General features: G+C 39.9%; 1 protein-coding gene across 1 annotated transcript; it reads right to left on the bottom strand.

Moving 5' to 3' along the window:
• Nucleotides 1–10,481: 10,481 nt before the first annotated feature.
• Nucleotides 10,482–14,067, bottom strand: LOC140763617 (putative disease resistance protein RGA3). Its single transcript, XM_073101896.1, has 2 exons — nucleotides 11,273–14,067; nucleotides 10,482–11,206 (listed from the first exon to the last, which is right to left on the bottom strand). Exons 1-2 carry the CDS (start codon nucleotides 14,024–14,026, stop codon nucleotides 10,730–10,732), a joined length of 3,231 nt encoding a protein of 1,076 aa, XP_072957997.1. The 5' UTR covers nucleotides 14,027–14,067; the 3' UTR covers nucleotides 10,482–10,729.
• Nucleotides 14,068–24,433: the final 10,366 nt, after the last annotated feature.

The following is a 24,433-nucleotide window of genomic DNA, read 5'->3' as shown; positions in this document are numbered from 1 at the left end:
AATATAAGTATCAGCTTTTAGTTTATGAATGTCACCGGATGTCCTTTCTAAGGGCTAAGTTAAGCTCATATTTTGCTTGGAAGAAAATAAAATTTGTATATAATATCCAGTTTTATAATGTAATTATGATTTACACTTTATAATTTTACTATTTACAAAGTAAATTCTTTAATTTAGTGAATATGTGCAAAAGATACTCTTAGTTAGATTTGAATTAACACCATCAGAATATTCTATTAAGTAGAGATATTTTATTTTTAAAATGACTAAAATATTCTTATTTTTAAAATAACTAAAACGTTCTTAGTATGACTTAGTTGAATGTATTTTTATAATTTTTTTAGTTTAGTATTTGAAGAAACTGCAAATGTATAAAGGGTAATATAAATGTCAGCTTTATAGTTTATGAATGTCATGGGATGTCATTTCTAAGGGCTAAGTTACGCTCATATTTTGCTTGGAAGAAAATGAAATTTGTATATAATACCTTGCTTTATAACATAATTATGATTTACACTTTGTATTTTTACTATTTATAAATTAAATCTTTTAATTTAGTGAATATATGCAGAAAATATTTTTTAGTTAGATTTAAATTAACAGCGTCAGAATATTCTATTAAGTAGAGATATTTTACTTTTAAAATAACTAAAATATTTTTATTTTTAAAATAACTAAAACGCTCTTAGTATTAGTATGACTTGGTTGAAAACATTTTTATAATTTTTTTAGTTTAGTATTTGAAGAAATTGCATATGTATAAAGGGTAATATAAATATCAGCTTTTAGTTTATGAATGTCATGAGATGTCATTTCTAAGAGCTAAGTTTGGCTCATACCTTGCTTGGAAGAAAATATGGAAGATATAAAACATTCTTTCACATTGGTTTAACATTATATATGCTGCATTTTGAAACACATGAAGCCAAACAGCTTCTATAAGTATTTAGATGGTCGAAGTACACTGTCAACTAGATAGTTATACTACTTTTAATAATTCATACTACATACATCTAATCAGAAAGCCTTTCCAAGAAAAAGATTAAGTATTTATTATAGAGGTTTATTCTACATGAAAAATTATAGAGGTTTATTCTATATGGAAGATATAAAACTTTTATTTACATTGGTTTAATATTATAGATGCTGCATTTGAAACACATGAAACCAAACAGCTTCTATAAGTATTTAGATGGTCGAAGTACACTGTCAACTAGATAGTTATACTACTTCTTAATAGTTCATACTACATACATCTAATCAGAAAACCTTTACAAGAAAAAGATTTAAGTATTTATTGTAGAGGTTTATTCTACATGAGAAATTATCTGATCTTAAAGACTAAAGAATACAATTTGCTCCTGAACTATTTTAAACCTAACAATCGTCATCAATTCAGAAAGATGCAGAGTAATTACATTTCAAATCAAGGGTAAATTGAACGATTTTATTCTTCAGGTGTCGTGTGATGTCCAGTCATATTTCATGAGGTAAAAATATAATTAAATCTAAATAAAATAACAACTAAATCCCAACACTAACACTACTTGTAGGGGCAATTCTTGATAGGCATAAATAAAGTTTTTGACCAAACTACTGCTAGGGGAAAATTAATTCTCAAAAAAAGAAAAAAAAAAAAGCACTATAACTTTTGTCAATTTGGCGCCACTTGGAAAATGGGTCTAAATTAATGATCCTTAATCGATTTTATTAATACATTAATATGTTGGAAAACTGTTGTTTTATATATAAAATGCTATATGGGAAACTACTCATGAACTTCTTTCTTTAGAGGTGATTTATAAAATGCTTTTCAGGAAAGCGATTTATTTAGCAACTTACCAATATGTTAGGAAACCATCTTTTGTATATAAGAAGCTTTTAGAGATAGAGATTAATAAATTGCTCCCTCGGAAAGTAATTTAAAAATCACTCTTTGGGAAGGTGATTATGATACAGATCAAATCCTGATATAAATTAGATTCTGAACTTTGAAGAGCCTGTCTATTTGGCACTTAGATGTAAAAGACTATCACTTTAGTAGAAATTGTAGAATATTGAAAGCACAAAGATAAGCTATAACATAAAAACAGTAGCAAAATTTCTGAACAATAACAAATTAAAATAATATCGTCAAATATCATGTAGGTCAACAACCTATTTGTTAGGAGTGAAATCTTTGCCCAGTGCTGGAAAAATAATGCAATGTGCATTCTGGTGTCCATTCTTCCATGCAAAGTTGCCACACTACGACATAATTCTAAAATCCAAAGAAATCTTCTCTATGTTTGTCCTTTTGATTGTCACATTTTCCGATCTGTTACGATCCAATTGCACAAGTTAAGTCGAGTAAAGTTAGTTATTTAGCTTTATTTTATTATTTAAAATTTAAATAAATCGAATAATCCGCATATGGATCCGATCCGCTAGGGATTTCACTATGGGTGGACATGTGTTGATAATGATCATTAGAATAAATCTGAATTTAGCTAATTATTATTTTCGTCCTTATCTTTTTTCTAATCGTTAGATCGCTTTATCTTTCTAGGAGTAAATTATAGCCGTAGAAACATCCTAACCTTCCAAACCCTAGCCACCTCCTATCTCCAGCAGCCACCCTATAATACGGCCATCCACCACCACTATTGGTCGTCCGCCACCCTCCGACGACTGTCACAACGTCGGATATTTACCGTTCTGCCCTCTCTGATCTATCTCTATTATTTTATTTTTAGCTTTTCATTCCAACATCTAATTTAGGTGAAACCAGAGCCATTAGAACTCTAACTCATAATATTACATCCACCTAAATTTGTATAATTCTTTTATGTCTGGATTAATCTAAATCTGGTTCGTAACACAATCCCAATCTATGGAAGGTGCAAAACCAAGTTGAATTATCAAAAAGAAAATGTCAAATAACACATCTCAATAGGTCGAAATACCAAAATAGTAATCACATGCTACTAAAGGTCAATATCTATTCTACCTTTTGCATTGACATTGTTATTATACCATTCCAACCCGTGAAAAAACGCCTCATAGAAAAAATGAAATTACATTTTTACTCCCCTATAGTCAGATTTAAATTCACTTCACACTCCTATACATTCATTTGTGTCACTTTATCCCCTTATAATTATATCTAAACTGAAACTGTTATTTTGTTTATTATTTTGACCGAACCAAAGATCGAACTTAAAAATATTTATTAAATAAAGGACAAAGTATCATCCAATGTACTACTTATTTTTCTCCATATAGGGATTAATATATCGCATCAATCTAATTTATGGGCCCTATCTACTACATATGCTTATAAGTGATAAATGCTCTTTCCACACTTATCGACCTCATAAAGTGCATCCTTCGGATTATATGGAACTAAGATCCTATGTATGTGATCAAATGTTGCATAACATGATCTAGAGGATACCACTTCACCATAACAAAGCATAATAGGAGAGCTTTTATCCTCCAAAGGACCATATGTGACTATTCGAAGCATATATGGCAGGTAAAGTAGCCATGACATCTTAAATATATAACTCCCTGCATTCAAGTATAATAATTAGTCAAAAAATAAAATAAGCTTACTTTCTAACTTATAAATATATTATTAAATATCAATTATTTAATCATCTCTCTACTAGTGATCTTTGTAGTATACAGCACATGTGGTGTAGAATTGTGCTCTAAAATAGAGCGTTACTGCCCTTCTGCACCAAGTGGATCAGCATACAAGAGCTCCTAAGAATCTACAAGTATGAGTGGTGCTACATAGTGATGGTCACCCTCTCACCCTAGGCCTCATGTTGGTCAACCTAATAATCAAGTTCTTATTCAAGAGGTGGGAGTTTGTCCAATCATCAAATATGTAGGTGTTCTTATGCCTAAACCTAGTTTACAAATATAAATATAGCGTCTCATAAATATATATAGAACAAGCTAGACAAATAAAAGTAAATTATACGTGTAACAAAACTAGAGGCTAGCTATTTCTAATGTATCGAAAGTTTACATGACTTAACTAGACTTACTTTAAGAGCTTATAGAAAAGATAAACATGCATTAATTAAACGATACATACATTGAATCCATCGAGCCAAATATCCTTATATTAAAAAATTATTTTTAAACTGCATTGAAAATAACTACTTTGAAAGATAAGTATGAAAGCCACGTTGACAAGAGCATTCAAGGAAAGCTTAACTTATTGTGGTTTTATAGAGTGAAGAAATTACTTCATAAAAATAATTCTTTGAATTGATAAATTGTTTTTGCATGAAATTATTTTGAAAAGATTCAAACCTAACCTTATGAGTGTTAAAGTTATCATTACAAATTTAAATTATCTTGATGCATCTTGTTATAGCTAGATTTGACTTCTTGATTGATCACATATTGACCTATTTTTATAGATTAGTGTGCATGGTTGATTTTCATTGAATTTGGAACTTAAAGTCATGGATCATAGGGAAGTGCTTGATCGGATTTTGACATCTCTAATAGGATTCTAACTTGTACCTATTTGAATTACAATATTCCTTTATTGAATTTGGATCATATCAAATTGACAAAAAAAAAATGGAAAGTTTCAAATCTCATAGTTTTTTGAGTTTTCTGCAGAATTCTTGACCTTGAATCTTTCTGAAATTTTTAAATGAAGTAAATTATGAATGTGATGCATTCCTGGAAATCTGAAAATAAATTGCTGATATTCTGTTTGTTGAATATTGATGGCTGAATTCATTTTCCGGAAGTTTGAATTACTGGTACGTAGGAATTTTCCATCTCCGAAAGTCGAGAATCTAAAAGCTGAAATCTGGAAGTGATGAATTTCTGAATTTTCATGCCGAAATCTGAAATCTGAAATTCTAAATATTGAATTGCATTAGTTTAAATCTGAAAAACATAATTTGTTGTGTTGGTTGGTGAGCTTGATTAAAAGAATTTCTGAACTGCATCTCCTTGGAAAATTTTACTTGACTTGTTTCGAATGTTAAGAATTTTATGATGTTTTATTTACCTTTCATCCAAATTTGACGATTGGTGAACATTGCATAGAATTGATTTTTTCTTTTTTTTCTTAGGATTGAATATCTCTTACTGTGTATACTTTTAAAATGCTGAAAATTATGTTCAATACATTGTGACTTGAGAAAATCGAATTGAAGAATTGATTGTTTATTGTTTTATCAAATTGATTTTGCTTTACATGTTTACATTATACAAATATGTTACGAACCAAATCTGGAACGATTTGGACGTAAGAAAATTATGAAAATTTAAGTTGAAAGCCTCGGAAGTTAAGGTTCTAATGGTTTCGATTTCACCTAAATCGGAGGTCGGGATAAAATGATATAAATAAAAGAATGAAGCAAGACCAGAACGAGATAGATTGGTAAATATCCAACATTGCGGCGGTCGTCGGATAGTGGCGGAGGGCCAATGGTGGTGGTGGATGGCCATATAGTAGGGTGGTGGCTAAGGTTTGAAAGCTTTGGAGGTTCTACGATTATAATCTACTCCTAAAAAGGTAAAACGATCGAAATGGTTATAATAAAATGATAAATACGATAATAAAAAAAAAAACTAAACTCAATTAATTTTCAATACTTGGAGACTTAGATTCCAAAACAAAGAAGCTCAGGCCCTTTATATTTAGAGGTCGGGTACAATGAGTCCTATTCGGACTTAGTCCTAAAGGCTTATACGACTCGAACTAGATCTTGTGTTAAAGGTTTACATGACTTAATTGAAATTGCCTTAGTGGCTTATATTTGTTAGGAACTAGATCTAGACTGATTCAGAAATAAGAAAATTGTAAAAATTTATCTAAGGTAGCCTCGGAAGATAGGGTTCTAATGGATCTAATTTCACAAGAATCCGACGTCTAAATAAAAAGATATTAATAAAATAGTGGAGCAAGGTAAAATAGGGCAGAACGGTAATTAACCAACGTTGTGGCCATCGTCGGAGGGTGGCGGATAGCCAAGGGTGGTGGTGGATGGCCAAAAAGTAGAGTGATTACTGGTGGAGGAAGGTGGCTAGGGTTTGAAAGATCAGGATGCTTCTATGGCTATGATCTACTTCTAGAAAGATAAAGGTAATCTAACGACTATAGTAAAAGATAAGGACGAAAATATTAATTTGGCTAAACTCAGATTTATAATTATCAACACATATTTACTCCTATTTATAGAAGTAAAAATCCCTAGTGGATCTGATTCATATGTGGATTATCCAATTTATTTAAAATTCAAACAATAAGATAAAGCTAACTAACCAACTTGACTTGACTTAACTCGTGTGGTCTGATCGTAATATAATTGAACTTGTTTTTGTGGCTTACATAAGAGATAAACATGAATCAATTAAAAATAAATAGACTCAACTCAGCCAACTCGACTAACTTAACCCACGTGGTCGGATCATAACAATCCAATTTCGACACCTTGTTCTCAAGGTGACTAGTACGCGAGCTAGTACTTCTAGCTTATGTAGTGCTCATGGGCCTATTGGTGTACATACAGATATAACTCAACTAGCTATGTGGGTTCACCGTGTCATCCTACTAGTCATCCTCGAGCTCATACTCAGGCCCCAAGTTGCGCTCATGGGTTCCCAAATATTCACGCGAGTTGGTCGAACCAAATAAGAAAAATTTAGCACACAACGAGATACTTGCACTTCATCTCTCCCATAGGATTGCCCTAACCCTAACCCTAGGGCTAAAATTAATTTGTGGCCTAGAGGTGCCACTATGGGCTGCATGGACGCTGGCGGTGGCTGGGCAAGGTCGCTTGCCGATGGTAGTTAGCATCCAATGGGTCCTCGCGATGACGAGTGATAGAGGAAGCCCATTATTTAGCTCGAGCTCGGGTTGCTGCAGAGGCGGCGACCTTGCATCGCCGACCGATCCCAAGGTGGAGTTGAGGCGGCAAAGACACCAGGTGAAGCATCATACCTGACATGGCTTGGCTCAGGAAAACTCCTTGTAATCATGGCTAATATGACTAAGATTGAATCTAGTTATCTCAAGCAAGTGTCTTTTGTTTTCTTTAAATAATAAAATTTTATAACTGTCACATTCGAACGCTTACATACGTTCGCAAATACAAAGAATGTATCTATCGTGTTTGACTGTGCTCCACCGTATTCGAACGCGATCAACGAAACTGCACTATTTCTAAGGCTATCTTTTGACTATTTTGCTTATTAGATTAGCCTTTAAATTTGTGAAAGACAACCTTATAATCATTATTGAATGAATTGAGTCTCTTCCCCAAATCTTCTTCTCTCCTCTCTCGTTCTCACCAACCATGGCTACGCCGCCTCTAATCTTCTCGACTAGCTTATCCCCCTGAACCCTTAGGGAAGGCCATCTTCTTCCTTTTCTTCTACTCTCCCTTACATCCAAATATTCCCCATTGAAACTAAGATCACATTAGTGGCAGTCGGATTTGGCCATGTTGTAGTCTTCGACCACTGTGGTGGCCACCATTGAATGGCAGTTGGCTCAAGGAGGTCAACCGTGGCCATTAGTGGTAGCCGTAACGCTGAACCCATGACCATAAGCCATAGTTTTGCTACAGCAAAGAAGCTTATCGATGACCCTCTTTCGACCTTCTATTGCGGCTACCAACGACCTGGCTTGGGTATGAGGGTACCATGTAGGGACCCGATATGGTGGTGAGGGCCGAGAGCGGCTGGATTGCCGCCGGTGGAAAGTTAGGTTTTTTGACCCTAGCCTTTACCATGGGTGAGGAAGACGACCCTGGGACCACCATTGGAGTTGCTCTGGCGATATAGCGGCTAGGAGGATGGTCTGTGGTGAAGGGGGGCAAGGCTGCGGTTTGGGTAAGCACCTCCACCCCCTCTCAATTTGGATTGTGCTCGCCGTGGGGGGCATTTTGGCCATGGCCAGCAGAGCTGGAGGTGCTGGCAGTGCGGGTTGGCTGTGCTGGTCTAGGAGAACCGTCGTCAAGGCCTAGATCGAGTCTTTGAGGGAGGTTTGCATCTCCTTTAACTCATTTGAAAATTATTTATATATTATCTTCGCCCACGCTGATGGCTTATCACTGGCGGCTGCCGATGGTGGTGGTAGAGACGGAGAGGCACTCATAGGAACAAAAATGAGTTTCTAATCCTCCACGATTGCTCCTTCCTTGTTCATCTTCTTCAATCTTATGCTATCATCGGCCAAGGAACGTTGGCTTTGATACTAATGTTACAAATCAGATTTGGACTAATTCGGATGTAAAAAAATTATAAAATTTAGGTATTTGTAGCCTTGAAATTTAAGGTTCTAATGATTTTGGTTTCATCTAAATCAGATGTTAGAATGAAAAGATATAAATAAAAGAGTGGAGCAAGGTTAGAACAAGACATATTGGTAAATATCCTACGTTGTAGCGGTCGTCGGATGGTGACGGACAGATAATGGTGGTGGTGGATGTCCATATAGTAGAGTGCCTGCTGGAGGAAAGTGGTGGCTAGGGTTTAAAAGCTTTGGAGGTTTTACGGCTATGATATACTCCTAGAGAGATAAAGATGATCTAATAGCTGTAATAAAATGGTAAATGCAATAATAAGAAAATAACTTTAACTCAATGCTTGGATAATTGGATTCCTAAATAAAGAAGTCTATCCTCTTTATATATAAATGTCGGGTACAATGAGTCATACTAGGACTTAGCCCTAAAGATTTAGACGACTCAAACTAGGATTTATCTTAGAGGCTTACATGACTTAATTAAACTTGCCTTAGTAGCTTAAGTGACTTAATTGAACTTGCCTTAATGGGCTACATGACTTAATTAGACATATTTTAAAGGCTTATATAAGAGATAAATATGACAATTAAAGAATAAATAAACTCAACTCGACTAACTTAAACCATGTGATCAAATCGTAACATAATATATTTTTGTGAGTCTAATCTTCATAGGAACTTTTTAGATTTGAAAGAAGTATTTCCTGATCATATGAATGTTGTATTCGGTCAAATATTGTTTAGGAAGTGTTTAATCACAAATTTGCCAAGGGGAAGATTATTTGTACAATTTTATATAATATTAAGTTTATGGACACAAAACACTTTGAAATATGTTGTACAATATATGTAAAATTAAAATATATGACTTGTAGAAGAGTCCACGCACGAAAAATGATCGAAGAACAAATGAAAAGTCAACTCTTAAGAGTACCTTTAATACTAAAGGCTAGGTGAGCACCGTAACACAAGAATTACATATCTATAAATTAGAGCTAGGTGTGCATCCGAGCAGTAGGACTGAAATAGGAAGTTATAAAACAAATTCAAATTTGGTTTTCTTTTTTTTTTTCCTTTTGGGAATATTTTAGTATGAATGAGAACTCAAAGAGTTTTTAGTTTGAACTTAGAAAGTTTTCTAGTTCTTCCATGGAGCATATTTTTTATTAATATATGAGGAGAGCTTCTTTATATATCTTAGTGCTTAAACATTAAGTGTGAATGATCCGAAAGCGTTGAAGGAACCAAAATGTTTTTCATCTACCATCTAAAAGACGTGATTGAGAGATATTGTCTTGTGGCTTGATGGCCAAATAAATGTGGAGGCTTTCTACTCACAAAGTAGTTAATCGAGTTGAACTTTGAGCAAGTGAGGTACTTCAATCAGAGCTGGTGCGATGAGTGTATAAGTGAAATTTATTTCTACTATTTAGTGAGTAGATTGATTAGATTTAGATGGCTTCATAGTTTGAGAGAGTTTTTCCGGATTACAAAATTATTGTCATGTATTTGCTTTGTTTTATTTTCCTAAGCTTGCTCAGTTTCGCTTTCATTGAAGCCTTGATACCCATTTCTTCTCGGATAGAAAAACAATTCCTTGGCTGTTTAAATGATCATAGATGACAGAGCAATTATTCTTCTCATTTGACGATCACAACAAGCCTTGTACGACGTGGAGAAACATATAGAAACTTATTATTTCCATGGAGATTTTAACTATGTCAAGTCTCCTGTAACTATTCTACACATGTCTATTCATTTTAAATTTAAATTCGAGACGAGGTGCCAGACTTCCATTTAAAAGTCGTTGTCTAGTTCAATAGCTTACATAGAAATTCTAAAGTCGTGTATTGGGAAAAGTCGCTGTCCAGTTTCTTGTGGGAAAAAGAACTGTCCCTCTAATACTTGGCCATTTTCTGGACAACTTTCGAATTTCTATATAAGTTTCAATGGTTTTCCAACTCTAATCTCGTGTTTAAGTTTGAGAGAGAGCTAGTTTGGTCAAAAGATCATTTACATGTGTCAAACTGGAAGAACTGGAGATTTAGTTGATGCAAATGTGTACTACGTTTTACGTGCAGAAATCTCAGGAACTCAAGAAGAAAGCCTTGCCACATCCAGATTTTATTATTAGAAAACTGGAGCAGGGAAAGGGAAAATATTCATCAATAAACCAAGTATATAACTGCAAGCATATTAATGTCCAAATTAATCAAAGCCATGGCTAGCTGTGTACATTTTCATGTGCTGAATACAACGAGCTCATGAGTTATGAAAGTCTTGATGCAGACAAAAATATATCATCAGAAGAGTCAAATACTGTAATTGACATATATATGTCTACTGCTATAAGCTAGAACAAGAAGAGCTCGAAGAGACGATAATCCTTCATAAGAAGACATGAGAATAGACAAGAAAAGAAACAGGGTGGAGGGAAAAGGTAACTGGAACTTAGATGATGATTAAGCGAGGAACATGAGCAATCTTGTGCCAGTCCTCGCCTTCCTCCTCCTCGCATCGACTCACTAGAAGAGGACATCTTTCAATGTGCAATTGGTGGAGTGAAGTAACGCGTTGCAGACCTTCGGGCAATGCTGCGAGATTCTTGCAATCTTCAAGTTGCAAGCACTTGAGGGAGGTGAGGCATCCCAACCATTTGGGCAGTGTTGTCAATCTATTGCATTCTCTTATCTCCAGACGTTGGAGTGTAGGGAAGCAGAGGAAAGGCGTCTCTTCTTGAGTTTCCAGATCCATCCCTAGTGATGTGAAGCTTGGAAGGTTGCAAAGAATCAACGTTCGGAGTGAGGAGAAACTGTGCTCCATGATGCTCATTGGAAGGCTAACTAGCCCCAAAACTCTGAAGATTGTCAACTCTTCGAGGGCAGTAAGGAAAGGTAGTCCATCCCAGTCATTGGATTCTGACGGTGCCTGGCATTCCGATATGTATAAGATTTTTAGCTTTGACAACTCTTGCAAGCTGTTTGATGACAATACCTGATCACTGCTTTTATAAATTTTCATCTGTGTGATTGCTGGCGGAAGACACGGCTGAACCGTCAACAAGGGACAATTAGAGATATCAAATCTACTAAGGTAGGGGAATGTCGCCGTCTCTGATATCGTGCACCAATGCTCCAAAAGAGGCATCTCGTCTAAGATAAGGTTCTCCAGGGAAGGAAATGAGCCTCCATCCCCGTAAAATTCACGTCCCATTTCCGTCACAGCATCCATCCCATATATTTGAAGAGACTTGAGCTGCGGCAAGTTGCCCAGCGGCGGTAGGCATTTACATCTCTCTAGACCCCGCAATGTCACCTTCACTAGATTCTGGATCCCTGTTATCCAACTCGGAAACCTGCTACCATCGTAATAGTCGATCTCCAATTCCTCCAGATGAGGAGGTGGTTGCAAGCTTTCCAGCACATCGTTCTTCACATCTTCTGTCAGCTCCGGCAGTGCTGCCTTTAATGAGGTCATGCGGCCTGTTGTGCCACCCAAGTTTCTATTGTCCAAGTTCCAGCTCAGCTTTAATGACTGCAACCTCTTCTTTGCACACAAGTTTGCGCTTCTCGCTTCCTCTGCGTCCTTCACTATATTGAGACATTTGATTTCCAGTTTACCTCTCAGCAGATTTAGTTGCTGCAACTCAACAATGCTGCATCCTGGCTCATGGCGAACCACGAATATTGAAAGTATCTCAAGTTCTGTTAGTCTGCCCATCCCAGGGGGCATCTGAACTAGCCAATGACAGTTAAAGACGTCTAAAATTCTGAGGCTAGTCATCTTCCTCATGCCTTGAGGCAGCCTTTTGAGTTTCCAGCAGTCAGCCAGTTTCAACATCTGCAAACTCCGAAGTCTACTTATAGATTCAGGCAATGTTTCTATCATACTACTTGATAGGTCAATAACCCTCAAATGTTTTAACCTTACAATTGAGCTAGGTAACTCTTTGATGTCTTGATGCCCAGTTAGATCTAGCAAACGCAAGTACGAAAACCCTGATAGTATATCCAAGTTTATGTTGCGCCTTGGTGGACGCATTGGAAAGAACAATGGTGGGTGCACTGAAAGGAACGAACGCAACTTCTTTGCTTTAGCAATGGCTTCCATTTCAATCCTTGTTTCAGAAGGAGCACTGAGATCTACTGAGAGATACCGCCATTTATCTTTCTTTTCCACCATTTTACCTCTGGCTGAGAATTCAGGCCCTGCAATATAGCACGCAAGGTCATGGATCAAATCATGCATATTGCACGTTACGTCACCATGCTCATATTTCACTTCGTTCTGAAAGAAGGATCGCCGGAGCAGATAGTTAAAATAGCTATTGCCGGTGACCTTCGGATGCATGCCTTTACTTGATGGAGAAATAAAGCCTTCACTGATCCATAACTCAATCAGTTTCTTCTTATCCAACAAGTAATTCTTTGGAAACAATGAGCAATATAAGAAACATTGCTTCATATGTGATGGCATATGCTCATAACTCAATCTTAGTGCTGGCAGAATTTTAATTGCATTACAATGATCATTTCGAGATATTTCCCAAATTTCACTGTCTCTAACTTCAAGCCACTCATCTTCCCCATTTCTTGAGGCCATTAGAGCTCCCAGAGCCTTCGCTGCTAAAGGTAACCCTCCACACTTTTTGACAATCTCCTTTCCTGTTTCTACCAACCTTGGGCTCTCCTTTTCTGCCCCAATTTGGAATGCCATGTGGCTGAACAACTTCCAACAATGTTCAAACTCCAAAACATCCAAACGATGTGAATTAGTGGTACACGTTATCCTCGCAACTTCATCGCTGCGGGTTGTTACTATTACTTTACTCCCTGATCCAGCACAAATGATCAAAGATATTAGTCCCTCCCACTTAATGACATCTTCATTCCAGACATCATCTAATACAAGCAAAATTTTCCGTCCGCCAATTAAATTGGTGAGTTTACTTCTCATGGGCTCAATTGCAGAAAGGTCACAACTTTCTAGTGTTACACATTCAATGATTTTACTTGCAATTTCCTTTGCAAAAAATGCTTCTCCGACACAAACCCAGAATGGACGTAGGCTACTAGGAGGTTGAAAGGCCTCCCTAATCCTCTCATCCTTCAAGACCATTTGAACAAGTGATGTTTTTCCGACTCCTCCTAATCCAACTATTGGATAGATAGATAACCTTTTATCACTCTCCGTCTCAAGTAAGAAGCTTATAATCTTCTCCTTGTCCTCATCTCTTCCATATAACTCATTGGCCTCGGTAACAGTAGCCGAGGAAGACTCACTCTCCGAGTAGGACACTCCAGTGTTCACAGAAACCTCAATCACTGGAAATTGAAATCTATTCTTATCCTCATCAATTATCTTTAACCTCTCATTAATTCTATTAATCTGTTTGGCCATTTCATAACGGAATGCAATTTGATTGTCAGCTGTGAAGAAGTCACGTACCTTTCTTGTGATATAATGATCGCTGCTTCGCCGCACTGACTCAACTTGGAAGCTATCCAACACATCATCTGCATCGTAAGCGAGATCCTTTAGTTCCTGCAGCCATATTTGAACGTTTTCGTCAGTTTGAGACCTCCGTTCAGCGGCATGGAGGATGCCGTTGATGTTTTTGAGTGTGCTGTGCAAGTTGTTAAGATCTCCATCAAGACCGCAAAATAATTCAAGCTGTTTCCATGTTTCAGAGGCCAATTTGTCGATCACAGGCCTCAGTATGGCAGAGGCAAGAGCAAGTTCGGCCATGACAACTCTTCTTCTTGAATCAGAATTGGTGGGTGCAGTAGCCTCTCTTTCTCTCTTCCTCCTGTGCCGTTTTGCTGATCTTCAATAGAAATCACTTTTTTTTACCAAGTTGATGTGCTGTCGGCATCATGCCAACTAAGAAAATTGACTGTGGTGTCACTAGCAAGTTACTTGGCCTTCCTAAGCTCGAACAAGCTTACAATAAAACTTTAGTAACAGCTGTATGTATGATTAAAAATGTTTAAGAGAAATATTTTCTATACAAGTAACTGTCCAAGGACTTTATCGATCTTCTATAATAGTTTCTTCTGTCACGAAACAGAACCGACCTCTAGCCTCTTTCTTCCTCTTTGCATTGCAACTGCCCCAACCTACGGCAGCAACCAATAAGGTAATGAATTGTTTAAGTATGTTGGACTGCTCAAATGGCTTATAAAAGTACGTACCGAAAGCTAACTTGCTGTTATGGACCTGCATATATAATGAGCGTAGGAACGTACCTGACAATTTTCCATGTGATGTTATAAAATAAAAGCCAACTACTTATTATTGTTTGTGCATGACAAATGTTCACCAACCAAAGAATTTGGTTAGCCTTTGTTGTGAACCAGCTATGGGTTGGTCTAGTCGAGTCATGATTGGTGTGGTCGGGGCATGAACTCACTTAGTGGGTTGGTCTAGTTGAGTTATGAGTTGAGTCTAGTCTAAGTTTGCTTAGAGAGCAAGTCACATAAAATAGGGTAGCCACTATAAATGAAGTGTGGTGAGCATCCCAATGGTATGAAAAAATTATCCTAAATTTCTCTCTCTCTCTCTATTATCCTAGTGGCTCTCCTACTGAGAACACCACTAGCTGACGTCTCCCTTCTTCCCCCCATTTCATTAGGCTCTTCCTTCTTCACCACTCTACTTCCCATCTCTACTATAAAGCTCTACCTTGACTGCCACTACCTCCCCTCTAATTCCACCACAACCACAGCCCACCATCTCACAGCAACCATACCTTTGGCCCCTTCCCTCGCAGCACTCACCACTCTTTCCCCCTCTACCGAATTGAGTCAATTGTTTGATCCCCAACGTCTCACACAACAGTGGTATCAAAGCCACTCCTTCCTCGACCATGACCACCATGCGTGCCATGGCGAGTAGGAGAGCTACCGCAAAGCCGCAAGTAAGGGAAGAGCTCCTAACCGCCACCAGCACTATGGTTCTAGTGGAGACCAAGGCCTTCTCGAGTGCGCTGAGCACACCGTCTGTGGGAGGAGATTTACCACCGAAATCCCTCGTAGCTCTTCTTCTCCAAAGGTTGCTTGACTTGCAAAAGAAATCTTAGGAAGAAATGGGAGGATTGATGGCTGATTTTTGGGCCTTGGTGCTTGGTGGCTAGCTGCAAGACCCATGCCGATTGCTAGAACAGCTCATACCTCCGATAGCGGCAGCTTAGGAGGCTCTGCCATCCACAACCCCCGTCCCTCCCTGGCCGCCTTACACGAGAACCCAGCATCCTAGCTTGCACGAGTTGGAGAAGGGTGAGTCAAGTTGGGAAGCCAACAGACCATCAAACCTACATCCCATACCGTTCAGTTTAGAGGGGTTCTCATCAAAGCAAAAATCTGCATGGGTTGCCGCCGGTTACGATAAGCTGCTACTACCACGACCCTCAGGCCTACGACTATTAGGGGCTGCCCTCCACAACAAGGAAAGCATAGGACTAACCCATAGCCTCCCTCAAGCGTATATGATCGGACCGATCGACAGCCTTCTATCACAGTTGGCTTCTCTTTCGAAGATAGTAGTGAGGCTGAGAGGGAGTCCACCTCCTCAACTCGATCCAAGGAACTATGGACTAGATGGTTGGAACCTAGATAAGGAGGGCAATAAGGGGGCAGCCCCTTGGATATGGTGTTTGACCCCAACCACAATAAGGGGGCAACCTCCTCAACTCGATCCAAGGAACTATGGACTAGATCCTTTACCCACCTATGATTAGACTGGATATGGTGTTTGACCCCAACCACAATAATGGTCCATTGATGCACTACAAGGTTTGACTTTCCAAAGTTCCAAGGAGATAACCCATTAGATTGAATTTTTGGAGCTAAGCAGTTTTTTGAGTACTAGAACACAACGAAAGATGTCAAGGTGTTATTAAACAGCTTCCATTTAGAAGCGGCAGCCCTAAGTTGGTACTAGATGTGGACCAAGTTCAGCGAGGGGCTCTCAAGACGATTTAGGACCTCTGGCTTCAAGAACTAGAATGCTACACTCTCCAAATTGGTTCAACAAACATCTATAGCCGCATACCAAGAGGAGTTTGAGCATGTAAGTAGTTGGTGCCGACCCTTTGACCGCAGTAGCTATCAATCAGCACGTTCATCTCTAGGTTGCACGAGGAGGGCAAGGCCAACGTCCTTCTCTTACGACCTCGGAGGTGCCACGCGGATGGAGCAGAAGCACGCGACCTTGAGGAGTGCTTTGAGGGCTTCATGGAATAACCGAGACGGCAGGATTACCCCACATGCATTAGGTATGGATGACAAGTCGATAGCTAAGCCAAGGACCACCCCTGCCCCCTTTGGGATGAGGACAGCACCGAGACCAATTGCAAGTCCAAGAGAAAGAGGGGCATGATCATAGTCTGCATTCTCACACCTACATGAGTGGAAGAACGATGGGCTAAGGGTCTTTTTAGTGTGACAAGCGGTTCACTCTCAGCCATCATTGTGCTAGAGCCATCGAGAGTGTGATGCTGATCGATGGTCATGAGGATATATATGAGGAGGTGAAGGAGGATGCCATGGCCATTAGGGATATGATAGAGGCCATGGATGAGGGCCTCAAGGAGAAAATTGCTGCCACGATCTCCATGCATGCTTACTCAGAGACGAGCACCCTGAAGACCTTGTGGGTGGATGGGGTAGTCAAGAAACACAGCGTAAGCATACTCATTGACACCGGTAGTACACATAACTTTTTGGATGAGTAGCTCGTGCGAAGGATTGGATTGGAGGTCGAGCCCACCATTGGCTTTGAGGTGACTATCGGGGATGGCACGAAGCTCTAAGCGGAGAGTGTATGCCGTGGGGTCTCCTTGGGGATGAAAGGCCACAACTTTATAGTGGACTTGTATCCCTTGGCACTCAGTGTGAAAGATGTGGTCTTGGGCACCTAGTGCCTCCAGAGTCTTGTCCCTATTACATTTGTTTTCTCACACATGCGGCTTACCTTTTGGAGAGACGGAAGAGTGGTAAAGTTGGATGGAGTCGGACTAAGCCACACCCTACGTAGTAGCCACTGATTGGTGTGCCTGACGCTGGAGAGATTTCCTACTTCCTATAGCTAGCCCTATGTAACACCCGCCACCAAACTTGTGCCCCTTACGTGGGTAAGACTCACGTGATTGCCACGTGACCAACTGGTCAATGTTTCAACATAATATATAAGCAAAAGGCATATATTTTCACAAATAATACAAATAAAAAAGCCCACAACACTAAGGCCATAATAAGCCCAAAATACATAACTATAACAAAAAATAAGACAAAGTCCACGCAGGAGCTACAAGCCATTTAACTTAATTTACATAAATAATATAAGAATAAGAATTAGAATAAGAAGGCTTAAGCTAGTCTTTGCCAAATCTGCCATGAACTCTGGCTCATCTACTAATCTAAAAGTATTTGCACTAGAAGGTGGTGAGCATAAAGCCCAGCAAATTTCTACTTCTATAGTCTAAAAGTAGTGTAATGAAAGATGCAACAATAAGTAAACATGAATATAGGTATTATGAATAATTAGAATGCACTAGTACCACATACGCGTCATGTTCATCCAATGCGCACATACATTAGCAAATGATAACCTACCACACATCATTCGGACTATCAAGTCCTCAAACTCGAGCTCACACCAAGATCCGCCTAGAGGCCATTTTAATGCTACACCACATAATATGCATCTTCTTAGACTATCAAATTTATAACGTAGAATCTTATAGAGCTACGCCCATAGGCCATATCATTACCTTCAAATACACGTGTAAACCGCGTGGGTAAATCCCCCCCCCACACGTGATGCATCACATGATTTGTTAGTATAAGGATTTCATAAGGCACACAACAACACAATTTCACCATAAATAAACTCAACTATAAGAGTCCGGATACAAGTTCCACAGGCCACAACAAGCCTTTCAAATATACATCCAAAATACAACATCATCATAACGCCCTCGTAAGGGCCTAATACAACTAACATATATACTGAAAAAAAAACCAGCTACTCCTTGCTACCCGCACCTGCGTCCCCTAGCTCTGAAATAATACCACCACGAGGTGGTGAGCTTACAGCCCAGCGAGTAGGATCCATACAATCTAAAATAATGAAATCACATATGTATATCTAATGTATGCCTATATTTGCTAACAATAACGATATGCTTGTTGAAATGACTTACCATAAATTACTAAATCAATACAATTGATAAAGATTACCAGTCACTATCCTAGAACATGCTAGTACCCAAAATGTATCACGATAAGTTCACACAGATATAAAGCTTGATACAATCTCTTATTCGTACACATCTTAATCATAGGTTTTACATGTTATGCATAAAAATAAAATAGCAGTTTAGTCATCTCATGTCTACCAAAGCATTAAGCATATTTATCATCGCTCACCGAGCTATTCACCACACAGGGTAAATACCCTCAAGAAACAATCATCGATCATATAATCATCCATCATCTCATACATCGAGGGGGGATATATACACATCTAGCGGTAATGTTACCAACACGTGTATGGCGACACTACATGTGACCGGTTGTCTGTGGCCATCAGACTAAGGACCCCGGTCGTAAGCCCATATCTCAATCTCTCTAAATCATCATCGCCCTCGGCTGGAGAATCGGGAGCCCTCGGCTCATCCACAGACGCCCTAACCCTGCGTCGTCGGATACCGCTAGAGTTATATCCCCGCCTTACAATCATGTTCTTCTATCATCATAATCTAGTCCTAACTATGCAGTATAACTACCTGAATGCCACACAGGCTTCCCGACCTCAGGTGTAGGCCGCTAATAGTATAGTCATATAAGGTACACTCTACCTTTAACCCTTGGCTAAGTGAGTAAGGGTACTGCCTAGTCAGAACTCGATTACTAATAATAGATGGAAGTGGTGCAGTGTCTATGAGTGTATAAAGCATGTCATAGTCATCATGATCGTTACATTCTATATTCACAGCAATTACACATTTATGCAATGGTATACCATACAGGATACATGTAAAGCAGTATCACACTAATGTTTATGCAACATTAACATTCTCATAATATTATGATAAGCAAGTTATCAATAACTGTATATGCAAAGATATAACATGGTGTACTAACTGTATGCATTAATACCGACATTTCCTACAGTGTCATGACAGGTATAATGACTGTAATTATGTTATTCTAGATTTGTATAACTCTACTTGCCTGGGGGGTCTCCACAGTATGGTAAAACTCGTCAGCTAGCCGGCTCCTCCGGAATCTCAAAATCCTCCCCACGTGGTGTCAATCCTAGTAATTCACACAAGTAACGCCATACTTAAGATTAGCGAACTAATAGAATTAATTATCTTGTTAGCGCATTTATGCTTGACAAATACATGAGTCGGGGTCTCCTAGGGCGAGTCTTATGTCATCCTAAAATTCACATGATACTAAATTGTCATTACGACGGATCAGGCTAATTAAATCAGGTGAAAAAGATAAACAGGGTTATAGAGTCCAAATGGCCCCAAATGGGTTAGACTAGAGGCAATGGGTAGGCTCAAACCCAACCCAAAAAGCAAAAGGGCCTTGGTGGGCTGGGAGCTCAACCACAGCCCACCAAGGTTGGACGTGGGCTGCAGACTGCAGCCCACCCAACATTTGGGTTAGAGGGCTGCAACCTGCAGCCCATCCGAGTCCAAGACCAGGTGGGCTGTGGCCTGCAGCCCACCCGAAACCACTCCAGGTGGGCTGCGGCCTGCAGCCCACCAACACCCATCTCCCACCCCCATTTCTTTCGGGGGAGGGAGATAGAAGGGAGACGGAAAGCCCGAGGGGCTGCGACGCTGGCGACGCGGCACGAGGCCGACGGTGCCAGCGGCACAGCACGAGGCCGGCGGCGGCGCAGCACGAGGCCGATGAGGGGAAGAAAAAGGGGAGAAAGGAAAGAGGGGATGAGGGCTTACCGGAGGGGGGGAAAGCTAAAAGGCTCTCGGTCCGGGCTCCGTCGGCACCGGCGTCGGCAACCCGAGAGACAGAAGAGGCAGAGGGGTACTGAGGTGGAGAAGAGAATGAAGGGGGCTACGGGATGGCTGCGGTGAGGGGGAAGAGATAAGGGAGATGGGGAAGGTGGCGTGCACGGCAAGGGAAAGGGAAGAAGAAGGAGAAGGGAGGACGGGGTGCGTAGGCTTCCGTGATGCACGCGCTTGGCGTGTGCATCGGGGAAATTTTTTTATTTTTTTTTATTTAATTATTTTGGGGTGTTACATCATCACTCGGCAAACAACATGACTAATTGTCTACCATCGAAGACTAAGAACCTCAATCATAAGCCTATCACATAAGTCAGTATCGCACATCGATACTACCATCCCAACCCTTGGCCTCACATTATCGCAGCACTGTGCAGAAATTATAAATCGTCGCTTATGGACGTCCTTACCCTACGTCATCGGGTACCACTAGATTTACATTATCATTCCCTTTTCTCTCTATCTTAAACACCCTAAAGGGTATGACTCTCGTAGATTGATAGCAAATCACTCATCGCCCTATAATACGGCTGCATAATTGTCTGTGATCAATAGACTAAGACCTCAGACGTGGGCCCTAATATATATATAACTATAATAGTATCCCCCTGCCTCTAACTCTAGCTAGGAGGTATCAGGTACTATAAAGACATAGCAATCATCCTTTCTATGGTCGTGCATGTGTGCAAGTGGTATGATATTATACAACATAACAAGCATAATGTAGCACCCATCATTATCATGTTTTATGTGTTAAACACATGATCATGCCTAATAAATATGCATAGACATCATGATATGTGAAATCTTACCGAACCGCAAAATATAATTACCATGCATAATGTGCAATAATAACGGTAAAAAAAATATATGCACATGCATGATATGAATGTGATGATTTCATAAGGTACGATATTTCATTATCTATATTACTCCTAGATTATAGAAGTTTCACTTACTTTAGCTGCAACTACATCATGAGATCATTCTAATAGGGTATGGAGTCCACCTCAATAAAAAAATGTTAATAAAAAGTATAAGCATAATAATCCTATCACTAATTAGTTAAATAATCTTATTGATGTTCACTACAGGCTTGGGTAGGTCCATCTGCAAATTTTTATATTTATTAATTAGGTTGAGCTAGCATAGCTTTACTAGAGCCTAACACGTGATTAAAAGTAATTTAAAATAAATTACCTCAAATTTTCGTTCCACTAATTATTATCATTTAGGTAAGTCACATAGGCAACACTGAATAAATCCATTTTGCTAATTAAGATAATCTACTTAATATACTTTTTCTACATAAATCTATATTAATTCTCTTGTAGGAGCAATTAATATAAATACACCTAGATCATCAACTCAACCTATTAAAATTAATTTAACCAAGTATACATGACCATGCTAAATCCTAATTAGAGTTAACTTCTGTTATGTGTTATTTATAACGATACTCTTAGGCCATGATCTAATTCATTAAAATTAATTTATAAGATACTTAATAAAGCGAACACTACTATCTACTAAAAATGATTAATTATTAGAGCTTAGGTTGACAAGAATAAAAGAATAAGATGACTAGCATAAATTAAAATGATTATTAACCAACTAATCGATTTGGCCAGCTCAAGGCCAAGCACAAACACACTAAAATGGGCCCAAAGCCCCCAAGGGAACTAAGCCTAGAGGTTCATGGGTTGGGTCGCAGCCCAAACCCAACATAGCTTAGGCTGGGCTACTAGTGGGCTAAACCCACCACATCGGTTGGGCTGCCTGCAGCCCAAACCCAACATAAAACTGGGCTAGTCTACATATAGCCCAACCACACGCAAACTTGGGTTGGGTTGCACCTAACCCAGCACGGCCCATAGGTTAGGCCACTCCTATCCTAGCTCGGCATGCAGGCCTTGGGTTGGGTCGCACCCAACCCAGCCTGAAATGCGAGCCTCGAGCTGGGCTGCACCCAGCCCAACCTAGAGCACAACTCGGCACGCAGGCCTCGAGTTGGATCGCACATAACCTGACCCGACGCTTTGGCTGGCTGCATCTAGCCTGAGCTTGAGGCACCCCCTCCCTCCTTCCTCACCTCGACCGAAAGAAGGGAGAAAGGGTGGCTACTAGAGGCCACCACCATCGGTAGCCAAGGCCAACACATTGGCCAATGCCCCATCGGTGGAGGAAGGCGTTCAGTGTGCCTACTTGACTGGTGGGAAGAAGAGGACCATCCACCAATGGCAAGAACCCAATCGGTGGGGGGTGGAGGGCTGTCGGCTAACCTAGCCATCAGCAACCCAGCCAAACCCACCAACATATCCCCTCAACAAGCAGGAGCCAGCCGAGCTGCTAGAGGCGGCCAACGGCGAGAACTCACCTCGCCTTGGCTGTCGACCAAGGCAAGGGGCCGCCCGACGGCTTTGGCCACGAGGGCACAAAAGGAAGCCACCAGAGGCATTCTAACGAAAAGGGAAGCTCATCAGATCGACACAGCAGGGCACGAAGCTGTCGGTCGGTCGGATCACGGCGAGATTGAGAGGTGGAGAAAATCAAAGAAAATCCTAATTAACGAACGAATTGCAAATCAAACTTACCTAGAGGGTGAGGGAGCCCCGATGCTTCGATCTAGGAGGTTGGCAATTTTGGTGGCGCTCTAGCACAACAGGAAGGAGATGGAGGGGGACGGACTGCTGGCGAGGAGAAGAAAGAAAAAAGAAAGAAGGAAAGAAAGAGAAGAAAGAAAAGAGAGAGGGTGAGGGAGGGAAGGCAATGCACGTGCCTCGCACGTGCACACCCTTAAGCTCAGCTCATGTGTTGGGCATGTGCATGAATTTTTTTTTGGATGTTACACCCTAATTTTTTTTCTAGACTGTTTGAGGCCTCAAAGGGATTACCCCTTGCCAAGCATGTCGACCACAGAATGAGATCGTGCTAAAGGCTGAGCAAACCAACATTCGGCTCTATCGATACTCGCACATGTAGAAGGAGGAGATCTCGAGGTTAGTTACCAAGATGTTGAAGCAAGTCATCATCTAACTGAGCTGGAGCGCGTATTCTTTGCCGATGAACGCCATCACCGTCAATGACCGATACTCTATACTGGTTATTAAAGAGTTGGTGGATGAGTTAACTGGGGAATCCTACTTTAGCAAGCTTGACCTCTATGCTAGCTATCATCTGATCTAAGTTTTAGCGAAGGATGTGCATAAGATAGTATTTTAGACTCATGATAGGACTACGAATTCAGAGTCATGTCATTCAGGTTAACGAATGTGCCATCGATATTATAGGAACTGATGAACGATATATTCTGCCCAATCCTCTAGCAGTATGTGTTGGTATTTTTTAATGACATCCTTGCATATAGCAGGACCTGGTCGGACCACATGGAGGACTTGTGAGCCATGCTGAGCCTATTAGCCAAGCATTCTATGAAGGTGAAGTAGCAAGTGCTTATAGGGAGAGTGTGTGGTAGAGTACCTTAGTCACATCATTTCAGCTAAGGGGGTGGTGGTTGATCCAGGCAAGGTTGCTTACATGGTCGGCTAGCCACAACTGAGGACAGTTTGAGAGCTACGCAACTTCCTTGGCTTGACAGGCTACTACTACTAGTTCGTGACAGGATACGGCAAGATAGCAGCCCCACTCACATCATTGCTGAGGAAGGAAGCCTTCAAGTGGACTAATGAGGCTACTGGGCCTTCGATGAGCAAAAGGTGGCCATGACCACCGCCGTTGACTTAGCATTACTAGATTTCACATAGTAGTTCTTGGTTGAGTGTGATGCCTTCGGTGTGGGAATTAGTGTCGTACTTATGAAGAAGGGAAGGCCTATATCTTATCTTAGCAAGGCCTTATCTAGGAGGTCACAGTAGCTATCAACTTATGCATGTGAAATGCTCGCCATTTTGCATGCTGTAACCAAATGGGGGCCCTACCTGATTAGATGGCGGTTCATGATTTGAACAGATTAGTGTATCCTTCCCTATTTTATGAGTTAGCATATACATTTCTTTGCATAGCAGAGATGGGTTATCAAACTACTAGGGTATGATTATGAGCTATAGTATAAGAAAGGGGCAAAGAACAAGGCAACAGATGCATTATCC

The sequence above is a fragment of the Typha angustifolia genome, chromosome 1, assembly GCF_048772165.1.
Source record: "Typha angustifolia cultivar Huaian chromosome 1, ASM4877216v1, whole genome shotgun sequence".
Lineage (NCBI taxonomy): Eukaryota > Viridiplantae > Streptophyta > Magnoliopsida > Poales > Typhaceae > Typha > Typha angustifolia.
This window is presented reverse-complemented; position numbering and strand designations above follow the sequence as displayed.